At 44.4% G+C, this 17768-nt stretch overlaps 1 protein-coding gene across 1 annotated transcript in view; it reads right to left on the bottom strand.

Annotated features, from left to right (window-relative positions):
- Positions 1 to 346: 346 nt before the first annotated feature.
- The window catches only part of FAM162A (family with sequence similarity 162 member A), a 32092-nt gene continuing 14670 nt past the window's right edge, over positions 347 to 17768 (bottom strand). Inside the window, exons 2-5 of the mRNA XM_055259305.2 lie at positions 10166 to 10288; positions 8651 to 8756; positions 5638 to 5746; positions 347 to 2975 (exon numbers count right to left, since the gene is read on the bottom strand). Coding sequence (XP_055115280.1) covers positions 2883 to 2975; positions 5638 to 5746; positions 8651 to 8756; positions 10166 to 10288 — 431 coding nt within the window. The 3' untranslated portion in view covers positions 347 to 2882. The remainder of the gene's footprint in view (positions 2976 to 5637; positions 5747 to 8650; positions 8757 to 10165; positions 10289 to 17768) is intronic.

Raw genomic sequence — 17768 nt, 5'->3', positions numbered from 1 at the left:
TCTGACCTACTAATTCCTGCCCATGCTTCAAACTCAGTTCAGAAATCACTGATGGAACCATCCACTGCCGGCCTGCCTGCAACCACAGCTGACAGCTGAGTTAGGTTTTCCTGTCCCTATTATTTACCAGTTTGTACTGAAATGCTTTCATGGGCTGTGTTTCCAGATTATGAGTTCTGTGGAATCAGGAAGTATGTCTCTGTATTCTTGTATTCTTTGGCTTTTTTGTATAGTAAAGGGACCCAAGTAGTGTTTGACAGTGAAGGATACAACTTCATTCCTTGCCTGCTTTGATAAATTTTAGTAATAAATTCCCAAAACTATCATGTTGATTAAAACTAAAAAGTAACCATAACCTCACATATTAACTTTATTCAAACAGCACTTAACAGGAAATGTAAAGTAGAAAAAGATTTCTGCCCACTTTACCTATGGAGACATGATAAACATGCAAAAAAAATCTAGAAATTAAGCAAAAAATAGCACAATAATTTAACTGAAAGCAACAAGGGCAAAGCTGTCTTCTTTTGTAGTTTATGGTACCTTATAGTAGTGCTCATTAAATTTCGTTTGCTTGATAAATTCTGAGGAATATGAGATATCAGAGTTACTAGTAGGGTATGAGTGCTATAAGGGTATTGGGAGAAGTAGGATTAGTTAGGGGCAGATCTTGAATTCTGGCCAAGAAACTGATATTTAACCCATAAAGAGATAGTCACTATATGTTATCAAATAGGAGAATGACACAAATGAGAAATGACTGTTAATTCCTGATGCATAGTAACAGTTGTGAGCTTTAGTTTAATGTAATACTTGTAATAAAAACGTTTGGCCAGGCACCACGGCTCATGCCTGTAATTCCAGCACTTTGGGAGGCCGAGGGAGGCGGATCACCTGAGGTCAGGAGTTTGAGACCAGCCTGGCCAACATGGTGAAACCCCTCTTTATGAAAAATACAAAAATTAGCCAGGTCCGTGGTGGTGCACACCTATAATGCCAGTTACTGAGGAGGCTGAGGCACGAGAATTGCTTGAACCCGGGAGATGGAGATCTGTGGCACTTCTTACTTATGCTTGAATGGATGAGCTGAGATCATGCCCTGCACTCTAGCCTGGGCGGCAGAGCAAGACTGTCTCAAAAAAAAAAAAAAAGGTTTCATTAAACTTAAGCTCATAAATGTTACTACATTTATAATGTAAATCTCTAAGATACAACACATTTTTTGTTGTATTGCTCTATGAAGAGGATTACTTATTTTTAAAAAGTTCCACATTAAAATTTATCCATATTTAAAACATTGGTGTAGGTGTCCCAAAATAAGAAAAACTAATCTTCAAAAATGTACAAGAAACTATGCTTTTTGAAAATAAATTTGCAAGTGATAACTTGATACCTACAAAGAAGCTAAGGCCAAATTAAAATAAAGTATATAGACAGACATCATAAACATCCTCAGATAGGTTATCAAGCTATAGGTAGTATGTTACATTTTACTGGGTATTTTATTTGGGAAGAAAGTGCCCAAACAGCTGCATGTATTTTTAATCTCTCTTATAGCTCTCTGAGAACCAGCATGTTGGCATGGCTGTATATAGTAGTCACCCCTTACCCTCTGGGGATATATTCCAAGACCCCCCAGTAGATGCCTGAAACTGTGATAGTACCCAACCCTGCATATACTATGTTTTTCATATACATACATACCTATGATACCGTTTGTTTTATAAATTAGGCACAGCACAATGCACTTTGAGGCAATTATTAAATAAGAGTTACCTGAACACTAGCACTGATTCCACAACAGCTGATCTGGTAACAGAGACGGCTAGCACATACAGTGTGAATACACCAGACAGAGGGATGATTCACATCCCAGGTGGATGGAACAGATCGGCAAGAGATTTCATCATGCTACACTGAATGGTATGCAATCTATAACTTATGCATTGTTATAGGAATTTTCCATTTAATATTTTCAGACCTCAGGTAACTGAAACCACAGAAAGCAAAGCCGTGGATAAGAGGGGACTACTATAATGACTTGTCATCCATGAATAATTAAGAGGCATGTGAGAATCAATGTTTAAAATAGAAACCTGTATTCATACCTAAATATGAGACAACTCGATATCCCAAGGTCAAACTGTAAATGAGATATATATGAGGTGCAAATACTTCTCTTTTAACAGTAATACATGAGATTTTTGTAATTGAGAAATTTAGTTTCTCAGGTGGTAGGAAAACAGCCAGTTGAGAATTCCAAGGCATGAAGCTAAGAGGTGACTTGGGTTGACCCCAAGCAACTCCATGATGCTGGGATTTCTAAGTCCTTAGAAATTCCTGGCTGGACCTTGTCAGAATGTTTAAAAAACTGTTCTCCTAAAAGCCTCCATCTGCCAGCATGTTCAAAGATTATAGAATGTGGTCTGGCTTCTCAGGGCTCGCTCAATTAGGGGGCAGCCTCCCCACCAGTACACCAGGGCATTTGAGAAGGCTGGCCCTCCAAGCTGCACCTGGGCCATATACTCAACTGGCCTTCCTTATCTCTTCAAAATGAGTTCACCTGTGGAGAGGTTACTTTGATAATGGGAAGAGAAGTAAGACATGCTACATGCTTCTCTAAAGAGTTGGTATTCAAGTTGAAATACATTGTTTCATTTTTCACCAAAAGGCTGAGAGGCTACACTTTACTTGGTTCAAAACAATAAAACACAGTCATTAAGAAAATTTATTTCTACTTCTACAGTAGAAATACGGAAATGGTACAGGTTTGGGCAAATCATACTTTATGAAATGGATCCTCATACCACATCCTTTTTAATACAGGCACGTTGTAACATAATTACTGGATTTTCAAAATCCAGCCAACACGGATACCTCTGCTATTCTGTTTTGGCCTTCATAGCTGCTTCCTCTCTCAGACGAGCTTTCTTTTCTAAGTTCAAGCTTGTTAAAGTCTCGTGTCTTTGGGCAGCCTAAAGGAAAACAGATTTGAACAGGTGATTTGCATGCTGGTCAGGGGAGGGTGTCTTTACCTTGCACTGATGACAGCAGGTTAACAGAGGCATGGAGGCATGGAGTCCTCTGCTGCTTGGACACTGAGCACAGCAGTCTCCTCGATGTGCTTCAACTTCCTCATACGCTTCCGAGAACAGCAGCTCATCCATTCAAGCATAAGTAAGAAGTGCCACATCTCTCCTTTTTCTTCCCTTCTGGCTCCTTTCTTTCAGTCTTTATCCTCTCCTTTTCTCTTATACTTTCTTCTCATTCCTCCCCACTTCTCTTTTATACTAAATACCTTCTCATTGCCACTTCTATCCCGTTTTTCTTCTTTCACTTTTCTTTGTTGCTACCATTTCTCCTTCCCCAACTTATCTGCATACTCAGTTCCTTCTAGTTCCTCACTTCTCTTTTACCAAAAACATTCAGCTTTGGGAATCCCAGACTTTACCCAAATACTACCATTGATGATTTCCATGAGTATCTGTACTACAATTCCATCCTTTGAGTGGGGGAGGCAACTGTCCTCTTCCCTTGTTTCCCTCCATGTAAACGGTCAGACTTCTTTTTTTTTTTTTTTTTTTTTGAGACGGAGTCTTTCTCTGTCCCCCAGGCTGGAGTGCAGTGGCGCGATCTCGGCTCACTGCAAGCTCCGCCTCCCGGGTTCACACCATTCTCCTGTCTCAGCCTCCGAGTAGCTGGGACTACAGGCGCCCACCAACACGCCCGGCTAATTTTTTGTATTTTTAGTAGAGACGGGGTTTCACCGTGTTAGCCAGGATGGTCTCGATCTCCTGACCTTGTGATCCGCCCGCCTCGGCCTCCCAAAGTGCTGGGATTACAGGCTTGAGCCACCGCGCCCGGCCGTAAACGGTCAGATTTCTATGAAGCTTACTATACAGGCCAGTTTCAAAACTTTTATACCAAATAAGTGAAACCAGCACCCTAAGCTGATATTTCCTTCTATCTGTGTAATTTCATATGTAAAAGAATTGGGTATGTGGGGGGAGAGGGGGAGAGAAAGGGAAGTTGATGGTGAGAGCAAAATATACAATGGCTAATTTTTCTCTTCCAAATCACATTAAGTTCAAAAGTTCTCCATTCCAGTAGCATTTATGGAAATAGAAATTCCATAAAACTAAAATGTTACAATTTCATGGTAAAGAACAGGAGAACAACTCTCTAAAATATACAGCATATACCCCTGGATGATGCTAGAAGAGATTCCAGGTGAATAATTTGCTTCTGGAGTATTTAAACTCAGCTAGTACAATCGAGTATACAAAAGCAACGCAAATTTCTCAGAATCCTAGAAGCTCACAGTCCTGTCCACATGTTTCTGCTGGTTTTAATCTGAGAACTATGCATGAGAGGTCAAAGAGGGAGATAAGAAAAAATGAAGTGGGGTGGGAACAGAGTTTTCAAGGGAACTTCACCCAGCTCAGCACATTTGCCCCTTCGTACTCCCATGAGGTCAGCCTAAAATGGTCAGTATTTCCATTTAAGTGCAAGACTGAAGACAGTCAAAAGTACATTTCCTTTTACTCTGGAATTACTGAGGATAAGAAAGTCAGTTCAGAGTGGGTGTGTAGAAGGACCTTTTTACTATCTTAAAGTAGTTGTAAGACATCACTTTCCACATGGAAACTGTGATATATAGAATTATACATGGTATTAAAAGAAGAATTTGACCAAAGCTGCTGAATATAAAAATAACTATAGCTTAATAGCAAGATAGTATAGTATGAGGTTTGGTAACCTGCAAACTTGGGTCTAAATTTTTATCTTGCCACTTGTTAGCTGTGTGAGTTTGGGGAAACTATTTACCTCTTAGAGTTATGGGAGTGATTAAGTGAGCTTAACAGTGCCTGTGACATAATAAGCACTCAATAAATGGGAGCAATTTTCCTATTACCTGAATTGGGTCTAGGTTCACATTGTGGCTCGTCATTAAGGAGATGTGTGGCCTTGGGCAAGTTACTAAAGCTTTCTAAGCTATAGTTTTCCTCATCTATAAATCAGGTCCTAATAATACTTATCTTACAGTGTTTTTGTGAGGTTCAGATGAGATACCAGCTAGAAAAGTACCTGGAATGCAGTGAGTGTTCAATTAGTGATAGCTATTAATTATAATCTGTGCTAAAGATTTCTGGACTTGCATTCCTATGTACTGCTTAGGAGCTGTGGTCCTTAGACACATGGCCCTGTTTGGCTGAGCTTCAAATAAAGAACCCCGCTAAGAAAGCTCACCATGATGAAGGCAGTTATGGTGAGGGTAAATATGCTTGGGTACCAAGAGCACTCTGGAAATATGCAATGGGTTATTAAATATGCCAGTGTCCTATTTCTTAATTTACATTATGACATCTGTCATCAGAAAAACTTTTTACATTGCACAAAATGAATTTAGTCCTTCTTCACCACGCCAAAGTTAGGATTTGCTATCTATCCTATCCCCAAGGATGATATTCCCCAGGCTTGTTCCCAATATGTCTTATTTTTCTGCTTATCTGTTCTCATGTAATGTAGAAAGTAGCCTCCTCTTCTCAGAGGGTAAATACAAGGGTCAATCCCTGATTTATTCTAGGTTCTTGGTGGAGAACATACACACTGGATAGAGAAGAAACCCCTTCTCACCTTCTTGCCCTCAATAACCATGAAGATGCATCCTACCACTGTCAGGGCAATCATTAGATAGCTGATCTTCACTCGGATCTTGTTCTTTGCAGCATCAAGCATCTCCAACCTAGTAATACAATGAGATCATGAGAGAAAGTTATTAACTTTTCCCTTTCTGAAGTTGTGCAGGATAAAAGGCTGTGTATAAATTCAAAATGTAGTAGTGTCTATAAATAGGGAGACCTAGAAATCTCTTTAAAAAGGGCCTAGAGATCTCATAGGACTTTGGGGAGGATGAGGCATTTTTCATAACTCATTTATATATAAAGTACAAGATAGCACACAATTAGGTACAAAAGTAAGAAGAAAACAAAAAGAGAAGTCAAAAAAAAAAAATAGGCAAGGCATATTAATCTACACTTGCTATGGTGGACCCCAATTTTGGCTCTCAGGTTTCCAAGCAGCCTATAAATGCTAGAAGTGAAACAGTCATTTCTCCCTGAGGTTCTTAAGAAGACATTATGTGATCTAGTCATCATCTGAAAACATCTTGACAACAGATACTACAGTAAGCTTCATATGTTTCAACACAAAGCACGATTCAGAAAGATCAAACATTGGAGAAAGTTAACCAATGTGCTCCATATACCCAGCTTTTTGCTCCCTGTCTTGAACCCAGAATAGATTTGAGAATATCTAAAATAGTAGGAAGATCCTTTAAGCAATGCTCCTTAATATTTATCTTTTTAAACAAATGTTTTGCTAAAATTGAGTGACAGTGAACTTGATATTGTGGTCTTTGGCAAGTGCCAAAGTGCAGCTCTTCTAACCTATCCACTGAATACAGACCCATGTGCCTTAAAAAAAAGTTGATGGTTGGTTCATCATTCTTGTGTGAAGGCTAAGAGGCTTAACATAGAAGAGTCTAAAGAGAAGGCCAATCTACCTTGGTGATTTTGCAAGTAGGCAGTGAGTCATGGTTCTATTTTTAATTTACTTTATTTAAAGAGATGGGGTCTCACCATGTTGCCCAGGCTGGACTCAAAATCTTAGACTGAAGCGATCCTCCTGCCTCAGCCTCCTGAGCAGCCAGGGCTATAGGCATGCATTGCCACACGTGGTGGTCACGATTCTGTTACCTCAGTGTCTGGCAGAACCTCAAGGCAGGGGATGTGGAGCCCTTATGGGGCCCAGGATTAACTTATGGCCTTCTCAGTAGATGTGTAAATAGGAAGTGATATCTCTAGATGATGGGATTGAAGTGCTTTCTTTCCCCTGAGATATTTAACATATATTACTTTTAAAATTGGGGAGGGGAGTACTTTAAAAATGCTTGGAAGGAGGCAAAGGGTCTGGGATGTTGCAGGTGGAAGGAGGAAGATGATGAAGGCATGTACAATGTGATGTAGGAGCTGGGACCTGTGAGGCAGCATGTGGACGGGGTTCTCCAGGCACTTAAGCTGGGCCTGCAGGCTGGCAGGAACCCAAGACAACTGCTAAGGACTGTCAAATTGGTCAGTTAGGAGCACCTGAGATTCCACTAACCACAAACTGAGTTTCCATGTTGACGGGATTTTATGGGATTTGAAGTGCCATGATCCTCATGAAAAGTAATCCATCCCATAGGGAGTAATAGGAACGGGCAAGTTAAGCAGTGCCTGTTCAGAACTACCAGCACAAGGATAAATGGCTGCCCAGGCCCAGAAAAGACCCTTCCAGAGTGATTCGTGAGGTAGTATTTTGGGCCTGAGGGGATCTTGGAACCAACTATTAGGCAGACTAAGGAAGGTGCTCTATAGCAAAGCCTATACAGCATCTGTTAGGGCCATGGGTGTATACCAGCTTATTTTCTGCTGGTATAGGAAGAATTAGGACATAGGCAAGAACCTGATGTCATTGTTATTTCCCGTATTCTCTCATTTCCCAGAAGAATACATGACTTGAGCTAAGAAAAACCAGGGCTTTCCTGCTGAAATAATTCTGTTAAAGTAATGTGCTATCAATTTGACTGGCAGAAGCAGAAAAGCTCTATTAAAGCTGTTGTAAACAGAAAGTAATATTTCCCTGGGAAAGAAATCCTGAACGAGCTCAGATCTTTTTCAATCATGACTTGAAACCAGAGACCAGAAGATCCAGGAATAGTTTCTTGCTGACAGGGAACGTCCAGGAGCTTTGTCCAAAGTCCCTGTCCCTGAATAGGATGACACCTCACAGGGGAGATGACATCTATTTCTCAGAATCTCTTTTTAGCCAAGATGCCAGCCAGTCAGGGTCTTTAACATGAAGCTAGGGCACTGGTTCTCAACCAGGGGAGATTCCCACCCCCCTGGTGTCCCGTGGACATTTGGCAGTGTCTGGAGGCATTTCTGGTTGTCAGCACTGCGGCAATGCTATGGGCATCTAGGGGGCAGAAGCCAGCGATGCTGCCAAACATCTTCCAACAAATAGGATACCCCCCTGCCACAAAGCATTATCAAGCCCCAAATATCAATAGTACTGAGTTGAGAAACTGGGTTGGAGGAACCTGCACTCATCATCTACAAACTCTGAAAAAGTTCCAAGATCCCAGCCAAGATCCCTTCCCTTGGGTTTAAGGAAGTTGGTGACAGGAAGCACTCTTTCCTGAATTCCAGAATATTGCAATTAAATACTTTTATGCCTAAGGTTGAGTACTTAAGTGGATTTGGGGGAATATAGTCATTGTCAATGGTACTTAATTTATATACCTAGATTAAAAACAAACTTTTAAAAAGTCACACTTCTGTAGCCAGGGGATGAAATCAAATAATCAATTGACTTCAGAGTACCTGACAGTTCTTCACTAGTCACTATGTAACATAACAATGATAAGACACAAGTTTTCTAGCATTGTTTATATTCCAAGTACTTACGAAAGATAAAACATTTGGAAAAGTGAAAAATGTTTTCAAATTTGGTTGAAAAGTTTTAAACAGTTGAACTCAGAGGCATTGCTTTTCCCTTAGATCAGTGAGAAATGAAAGCTGCTTGTAATACTAAATTCAGCACTCACGAGACAGTCTCTGGGATTTCATCTTCCTTTTTGAAGCGACCTGACCATATGAGGATCTTTTTCTGCCAATCCGTAGGTTTGTGTAAAGGCACTCTGTTGTAAGTGCCTGTGAGAAAAACCAGACAAGAAATTTTACGTGTTTGAGATTATAACTCTCAAATTTAACAACAGAAAAATGGTATTAATGCTTTTTAACTAGTCACTAAACAGGAACACTGAGAAACTTCAAGTTAATTAGAGCTTTATTTGAATGGAATTTCTTAGGATGCTTCATTTTCCAAATAAGATTATAAAATCCCATGAGGTAAAATAAAAGCATTATTTCCCAATATAAGCCTTACCTATTGAAAACTGAAAGAACACCAAAAACAAAAATATGAAGTAAGGATGAACTAAGAAGGAAACGGTGAGGAGCCTGTCTGACTTCAGTAGACTAAGAAAAAGTTTGTAAGGTACAATCAGATTTTACCAGATCTTGAATGTCAGGCTAAGGAGTTTAGACTTGATTGGGAACTACTGTACATTTTGAAACAAGGAAGAAACTAATGTTTTAGGAAGGCTTATTATCTGTACAATGGATGGAGAGAGAAAAGGGGGACAAGGTAGAGTGGGCAAAAAGTCCAAATGGCAGACTGTAATACAAGGGTGAGGGGATATTGTCTGAACCAGAGTTGTAGCAGTGGAAAGAGAGATGAAGTCAGTCTGAGGATGACTGAAAGAATGTGGAGACTGGTTAAGACAAAGAGGAAGGAGTCACGAAGAACCTCAAACTTGGATGACTAAGACAACAGCAGTATTGTAACTAAAAGAAGATGGGAAGACCCAGTTGGGGAAGGAAAGAGCATGAATATTACTTAAAGATTTGTTGAGTCTGAAAGGAATATATGCCATCTGAGTCATTTCATTAATAAGTTGGGAAGAGAGATAAAAATCAGTGCAAAGGGAGAGCCAGTGAGGATGTTAAGGAGAAGGCCCTGCTTATATTTTACCTAATGCATAATATCTTAATTTGGTTCATCTTTGGAGTTCTTTAAAACATAATTTCTGGACTACTATTTACTTTGGTGCATCCATTCTCCTACAGAAAGCTCCAGTCCAACCCTACAGGCAAGATGAAAATGACAAATGCTGAAAATGAAGAAACCACTGTGCATGTGCCCATGACCAGTATTAGTACAACATGGGAGGTCTGCTGTAGGAACATGGGCCTACGTATGAGTAAAACATGAGAAGTGTGATGTAGGAAGATGGGCCTGCATATGAGTAAAACATGGGAGGTATGATGTAGGAACATGGGCTTCCCACGTTGCATGATATAGGCACATGGGCCTCCATCAGGCCTCCCATGTTGTGCTCATATTGGTCATGTGCACGTGCACAATGTGAACACAATGTGTTCTCTCTACATGGGAGGGTATGATATAGGAACCTCTTCCCTTTTGGGTTCTTTTGATTCCAAGTTTTCCTACTCTTTGGGAGCTACCTACTCCATAAATAGAAAAAATGAAAACTTACGGGATGGAGCTCTGGGACTTTCCTGTGGTTTCGTGCAAAATCCATTTATTCTCTTCAAATCAGAGCTTCTGTTAAGCCTTAGAGATGAGGAAACATCTCTTTCACATAACCTAAAACAGCTTCCTAAAATAGAGAGAAAAATGTTTCAAAGAAAGAAAGAAAGAAAATGTGATGTTTTCTCAAAATAAGAAATACCTGCGCTTCTTTCTTCTTTCTTTCTTTCTCTCTCTCTCTCTCTCTCTCTCTCTCTCTCTTTCTTTCTTTCTTTCTTTCCCTCCCTCTCTGGCCCAGGCTACAATCTACTCGGCTTGCTGCTGCCCGCGCCGCGGACTGCCTGGGTCTGCCGGCGCGCGCCACCGCCTGCCTTTTCTCCTTTCGCTGCAGGCACGCGTTCGCCATCTTGGCCACGCTGCTCGCCAGCTCCTGACGCCGAGTGCTCTGCCCGCCTCAGCCTCCCGAGGTACTGGGACTACAGACGGAGTCTCGCTCACCCAGTGCTCGGTGTTGCCTGGGCTGGAGTGCGGTGGCGTGGTCTGGCCTCGCGGCAGCCTCTACCCCCCGGCCGCCTGCCTTGGCCTGCCAGGGTGCTGGGATTGCAGCCCCTGCCCGGCCGCCGCCCCATCTGGAAGGTGGGGAGCGCCTCTGCCCGGCCGCCCCGTCTGGGAAGTGAGGAGGGCCTCTGCCCGGCCGCCTCGTCTGGGAAGTGAGCAGCGCCTCTGCCCGGCCACCCCGTCCGGGAAGAAGTGAGGAGCGCCTCTGCCCGGCCGCCCCGTCCGGGAAGAAGTGAGGAGCGCCTCTGCCCGGGCGCCCCGTCCGGGAAGAAGTGAGGAGTGCCTCTGCCCGGCCGCCCCGTCCGGGAAGAAGTGAGGAGGGCCTCTGCCCGGCCGCCCCGTCCGGGAAGAAGTGAGGAGCGCCTCTGCCCGGCCGCCCAGTCCGGGAAGAAGTGAGGAGCGCCTCTGCCCGGCCGCCCAGTCCGGGAAGAAGTGAGGAGCGCCTCTGCCCGGCCACCCCGTCTGGGAAGTGAGAAGCGCCTCTGCCCGGCCGCCCCGTCCGGGAAGAAATGAGGAGCGCCTCTGCCCGGCCGCCCCGTCCGGGAAGAAGTGAGGAGCGCCTCTGCCCGGCCGCCCCGTCCGGGAAGAAATGAGGAGCGCCTCTGCCCGGCCACCCACCGTCTGGGAAGTGAGGAGCGCCTCTGCCCGGCCGCCCCGTCTGGGAAGTGAGGAGCGCCTCTGCCCGGCCACCCACCGTCTGGGAAGTGAGGAGCGCCTCTGCCCGGCCACCCACCGTCTGGGAAGTGAGGAGCGCCTCTGCCCGGCCACCCACCGTCTGGGAAGTGAGGAGCGCCTCTGCCCGGCCACCCCGTCTGGGAAGTGAGGAGCGCCTCTGCCCGGCCGCCCCGTCTGGGAAGTGAGGAGCGCCTCTGCCCGGCCACCCACCGTCTGGGAAGTGAGGAGCACCTCTGCCCGGCCACCCACCGTCTGGGAAGTGAGGAGCGCCTCTGCCCGGCCACCCACCGTCTGGGAAGTGAGGAGCGCCTCTGCCCGGCCACCCACCGTCTGGGAAGTGAGGAGCGCCTCTGCCCGGCCGCCCCGTCTGGGAAGTGAGGAGCGCCTCTGCCCGGCCACCCCGTCTGGGAAGTGATGAGCGCCTCTGCCCGGCCGCCCCATCTGGGAAGTGAGGAGCGCCTCTGCCCGGCCACCCATCGTCTGGGAAGTGAGGAGCGCCTCTGCCCGGCCTCCCATCGTCTGGGAGGTGAGGAGCGCCTCTGCCCGGCCGCCCCGTCCGGGAGGAAGTGAGGAGCGCCTCTGCCCGGCCGCCCCGTCCGGGAAGAAGTGAGGAGCGCCTCTGCCCGGCCGCCCCGTCCGGGAAGAAGTGAGGAGCGCCTCTGCCCGGCCGCCCCGTCCGGGAAGAAGTGAGGAGCGCCTCTGCCCGGCCGCCCCGTCCGGGAAGAAGTGAGGAGCGCCTCTGCCCGGCCGCCCCCGTCCGGGAAGAAGTGAGGAGCACCTCTGCCCGGCTGCCCCGTCTGGGAAGTGAGGAGCGCCTCTGCCCGGCCGCCCCGTCCGGGAAGAAATGAGGAGCGCCTCTGCCCGGGCGCCCCGTCCGGGAAGAAGTGAGGAGCGCCTCTGCCCGGCCGCCCCATCCGGGAAGAAGTGAGGAGCGCCTCTGCCCGGCCACCCATCGTCTGGGAAGTGAGGTGCGCCTCTGCCCGGCCACCCACCGTCTGGGAAGTGAGGAGCGCCTCTGCCCGGCCGCCCCGTCTGGGAAGTGAGGAGCGCCTCTGCCCGGCCGCCCCGTCTGGGAAGTGAGGAGGGCCTCTGCCCGGACGCCCCGTCTGGGAAGTGAGCAGCGCCTCTGCCCGGCCGCCCCGTCCGGGAAGAAGTGAGGAGCGCCTCTGCCCGGCCGCCCCGTCCGGGAAGAAGTGAGGAGCGCCTCTGCCCGGGCGCCCCGTCCGGGAAGAAGTGAGGAGCGCCTCTGCCCGGCCGCCCCGTTGGGAAGAAGTGAGGAGCGCCTCTGCCCGGCTGCCCCGTCCGGGAAGAAGTGAGGAGCGCCTCTGCCCGGCCGCCCCGTCTGGGAGGTGAGGAGCGCCTCTGCCCGGCCACCCATCGTCTGGGAGGTGAGGAGCGCCTCTTCCCGGCCACCCATCGTCTGGGAGGTGAGGAGCGCCTCTGCCCGGCCACCCATCGTCTGGAAAGTGAGGAGCGCCTCTGCCCGGCTGCCCCATCTGGGAAGTGAGGAGTGCCTCTGCCCGGCCACCCATCGTCTGGGAGGTGAGGAGCGCCTCTGCCCGGCCACCCATTGTCCGGGAAGTGGGGAGCGCCTCTGCCCGACCACCCATCGTCTGGGAAGTGAGGAGCGCCTCTGCCCGGTCACCTATCGTCTGGGAAGAAGTGAGGAGCGTCTCTGCCTGGCCGCCCCGTCTGGGAAGTGAGGAGCCCCCTCTGCCCGGCCGCCCCGTGTCTGGGTAGAAGTGAGGAGCTCCTCTGCCTGGCCGCTCCGTCTGGGAGGTCTACCACGGAGGCCAGAAGCAATGTGGGGGCTGGACGTGGTGGCTCACGCCTGTGGTCCCGGCACTCTGGGGGGCGAGGCGGGTTGATCACTTCGGGCTAGGAGTTCGAGACCAGTCTGGCCAACTTGGCGAAACATGAAGAATACAACAGACAAACCAAGCAACCAACTCAATGACAACAAAACAGGTCTACCCTGGAGTCATACTCTAATTTTTTCTATTTTCCTCCCTTTCTGATCCTTTATCCCACTTTCTTTTTCTTCCTCTTCCTTCTCCCTCTTCTTTGTCAAATAGAGGATTGAGTTATTATCACTGATCCATATAAAGTTCCTCTCTCATTTATTTTAACTCCCACCCCCATTTCTATTCCCCGACTTCCCATGTGCAACCTTCCTAATATGTTTGATACGCATCTTTTTGTTTGTATGTATTTTTAGAAAGTGATTATTGTTTTTGTATGCAAAAAAAATTAATAAAAAAAAAAAAAAAAAAAGAAATACCTGCAAGTTACGTTTCATTTATAAAAGTTAGTTCATTTAGGAAATGAATTTACTATATGTAAGATACACATACTATATTTAAAGTGCTATGCTTGATGCTGTTTTAAAATATAAATGTTTTATTGATTAGGAAATTAGGAATTTACAACATAAAAATGTTATCAGCTGTAAATTTTAATTAAGTACTTCCCATATGTGTCTTATCATAACAATGGCTCTGGTGGCAATATTATGTATTATGGCATCAGGGCTGTTTAGGTAAAGATTAGTAACCTCCCAAAAGTGATAAACTAGGTCACCAAGTTGCCAATACCATGCTGATAAACTGGTTAGGGGGCTGCAGTGGTCAGCAAGTGACTCTAGAAAGCCTTGCTCCTTGCAAGCCACAAGTCCTTAATTAGAAATCAATTTTAGATGTAGTTTTGAACTATATATAACTTTAGAACTATATGTATAAGAATATATGTAGTTTATTTTAAAAATTTAAACTCAAAGCACAGATAGTAGTATTACGAACCCCTATATACTCATCACCCATTTTCAACAATGATCGCTATATGGCTAATAAATACCATTTAACCTCTATAAAAACCCTGGAAGACAACCTAGGCAATACCATTCTGGACATAGGAATGGGCAAAGATTTCATGATGAAGATGCCAAAAGCAACTGCAACAAAAGCAAAAATGGACAAATGGGATCTAATAAATTTAACTTTTACTGTGCAGAAACTAAACAGGTTCTGCACAGCAAAAGAAACTATCAACAGAGTAAACAGACAACTTACAGAATGAGACAAAATTTTTGCAAACTATGCATCTTACAAAGGTCTAATATCCAGCTCTATAAGGAACTTAAACAAATTATCAAGAAAAAAAAACACCAGCCCATTAAAAGGTGGGCAAAGGACATGAGCAGACACTTTTCAAAAGAAGACATACATGCAGCCAACAGGCATACGGAAAAAAAGTAATATCACCGATCACTAGAGAAATGCAAATCAAAACCACAATGCAATACCATCTCACAACCAGCCAGAATGGCTATTATTTATTTTTTTTAGATACATACTATTTTAATCAGACTATACTTCCAACATTTCACAGATGAAATTATAATCACCTGAGCTTTTAAAAAATAAAAATTAGGCACAAATACACTTATTCATAATTGCACTGGCAAACAGTTCTTATACTTAAATCTTTGTGAAGAGATAGCCCCCTTCTTTTCCCATGTGCTCTCAAGTCAAGCCTGATCTCTCTCCCTGTCACCCATAAAATTTCACTTATGTTCCATTAACCAGGATCACATGAACTAACCTGAAAGAAAAGAACAGGAGTTCTCTGTCTATATAATAATGTTGCCAAAACAAATCGACATATGTTTAACAAAAGCACACAAAATAAGAGATACAATCAGGCGAATATTATAAGTCATTCTTTCATCATTAACATAAAATTGTAATTCTACTTTTGTAAATTTTATCAACAGACTCTCAAATGCCACACTTGATATATACATATAATAATAAGAAAAAATAAATGAAAAATGCACTTTCAGATATATTAAAGAAAATCACTGTTTTATGAAAAATAAGCAAAGCAGCATTACAGTTATTACTCAACTTTCAAAAAGTTACACAAGACTCTTGTTGGCAAATATTAGAATAAGGCATTTTCATAGAAATATCTTAAGTATATATGGAAAGCAAAACACATTTAAGATATTAAGATATAAGATGTATTTATGATTTAAAATAATCTCTACATAATTATTCTGCACATCACGAGAATATTCAAGACGCTATTGAATTTCTCCCCAATGAACATCTCTATATAGTAACTATATTCTCAGTCTTTCTTTTTTTTTGTTTTGAGATGGAGTTTCGCTCTTGGTGCCCAGGCTGCAGTGCAGTGGCGCGATCTCGGCTCATCGCAACCTGTCTCCCAGGTTCAAGCGATTCTCCTGCCTCAGCCTCCCATGTAGCTGGGATTACAGGCGCCTGCCACCACGCCCAGCTAATTTTTTCGTATTTTTAGTAGAGACAGGGTTTCTCCATGTTGGTCAGGCTAGTCTCAAACTCCTGACCTCAGGTGATCCACCTGCCTCAGCCTCCCAAAGTGCTGGGATTACAGGTGTGAGCCACCGTGCCTGGCCATTCTCAGTCTTTTTTATTTATTGATTAAGTTCTGGGATACATGTGCAGAACATGCAGGTTTGTTACATAGGTATACACATGCCATGGTGGTTTGCTGCACCCATCAACTCGTCATCTACATTAGCTATTTCTCCCAGTGCTATCCCTCCCCTAAACCCCTATCCCCTGACAGGCCCTAGTGTGTGATGTTCCCCTCCCTGTGTCCATGTGTTCTCATTGTTCAACTCCCACTTATGAGTGAGAACATGCAGTGTTTGGTTTTCTGTTCCTGTGTTAGTTTGCTGAGAATGATGGTTTCCAGCTTCATCCATGTCCCTTGCAGGGACATGAACTCATCGTTTTTATGGCTGCATAGTATTCCATGGTGTATATGTGCCACATTTTCTTTATCCACTCTATCACTGATGGGCATTTGGGTTGGTTCCAAGCCTTTGCTATTTAGTTTTGCTCTTGTTGCCCAGGCTGGAGTGCAATGGTGTGGTCTCAGCTCACTGCAACCTCCACCTCCCAGGTTCAAGCGACTCTCCTGCTTCAGCCTTCCGAGTAGCTGGAATTACAGGTGTCTGCCACCACACCCACCTAATTTCTGTATTTTTAGTAGAGACAGGGTTTTACCATGTTGGCCAGACTGGTCTTGAACTCCTGACCTCAGGTGATCCGCCTGCCTCAGCCTCCCCAAAGTGCTGGGATTACAGTCATGAGCCACCGCGCCTGGTCAGAATGGCTATTAAAAAGTCAAAAAATAAGGGATGCTGTGGTGAGGTTTCAGAGAAAAAGGAACACTTATATGCTGTTGATGGGAGTATAAATTAGTTCAACCAATGTGGAAAGAAGTATGGCGATTCCTCAAAGACCTAAAAACAGAACTACCATTAGACCCAGCAATGACATTACTGGCTATATCTCCAAAGGAATATAAATGTTCTATCATAAAGACACATGAATGTGTATGTTCACTGCAGCACTATTCACAACAGTAAAGACATGAATCAACCTAAATGTCCATCAATGGCAGACTGGATAAAGAAAATGTGGTCTTTTCTTTAGGCTAGGCCCAGTGGTGTATGCCTGTAATCCCAGCTACTTGGGCAGCTGAGGCATGAGAATTGCTCACTTGAACCCTGGAGCCGAACGTTGCAGTGAGCCTAGATCATGACAGTGCACTCCAACCTGGGCAACAGAGTGAGACTCTGTCTCAAAAACCTAAATACATAAGAAAATGTGGTACATATACACCATGGAATACTACACAGCCATAAAAAAGAATGAGAGCATGTCCTCTGTAGGAACACAGATGGAGCTGGAGGTCATTCATTATCCTTAGCAAACTAACACAGGAACAGAAAACCAAATACTGCATGTTCTCATTTATAAGTGGGAGCTAAATAATGAGAACACATGGACAAACGGAAGGGAACAACAAACACTGGGGCCTACCGGAGGGTTGTGGGTGGTAGGGAGGAGAGGATCAGAAAAAATAACTAATGGGTGCTAGGCTTAGTACCTGGGTGACAAAGTAAACTGTACAGCAAACCTCTGTGACATAAGTTTATCTATATAACAAACCTGCACATGTACCTCTGAACTTAAAAAATTTTTAAAATATCGTTTAACCTAAACTCCATCTACTATCTACCCCTTACTAGATTGTTTTAAAGCAAATCCCAAATATTAGTTCATCCACAAATACTTCAGTATGTATTTCAAAATCATATCTGAAATATTAATATAATTTTAAAATGTTCCTTATTATCAGTATATTATGATCAAATCCTATTAAGATGAAATTTCTGATAGGCTCTTTTTTTTTTTACAGTTGGCTTATTCAAAATAGGTGCGCAAACTGCATATGGCTGATGCTTCCTGAGTTTCTTTAAATCTACAGGTCTCCCCTCTTATATTTTTTTAATCATTTATTTGTTAAATAAACCAGTCTTT

The sequence above is a fragment of the Symphalangus syndactylus genome, chromosome 21 (assembly GCF_028878055.3).
Source record: "Symphalangus syndactylus isolate Jambi chromosome 21, NHGRI_mSymSyn1-v2.1_pri, whole genome shotgun sequence".
NCBI lineage: Eukaryota > Metazoa > Chordata > Mammalia > Primates > Hylobatidae > Symphalangus > Symphalangus syndactylus.
Note: the sequence above shows the minus strand (reverse complement) of the source record. Positions and strands in the feature narration are given on the sequence as shown.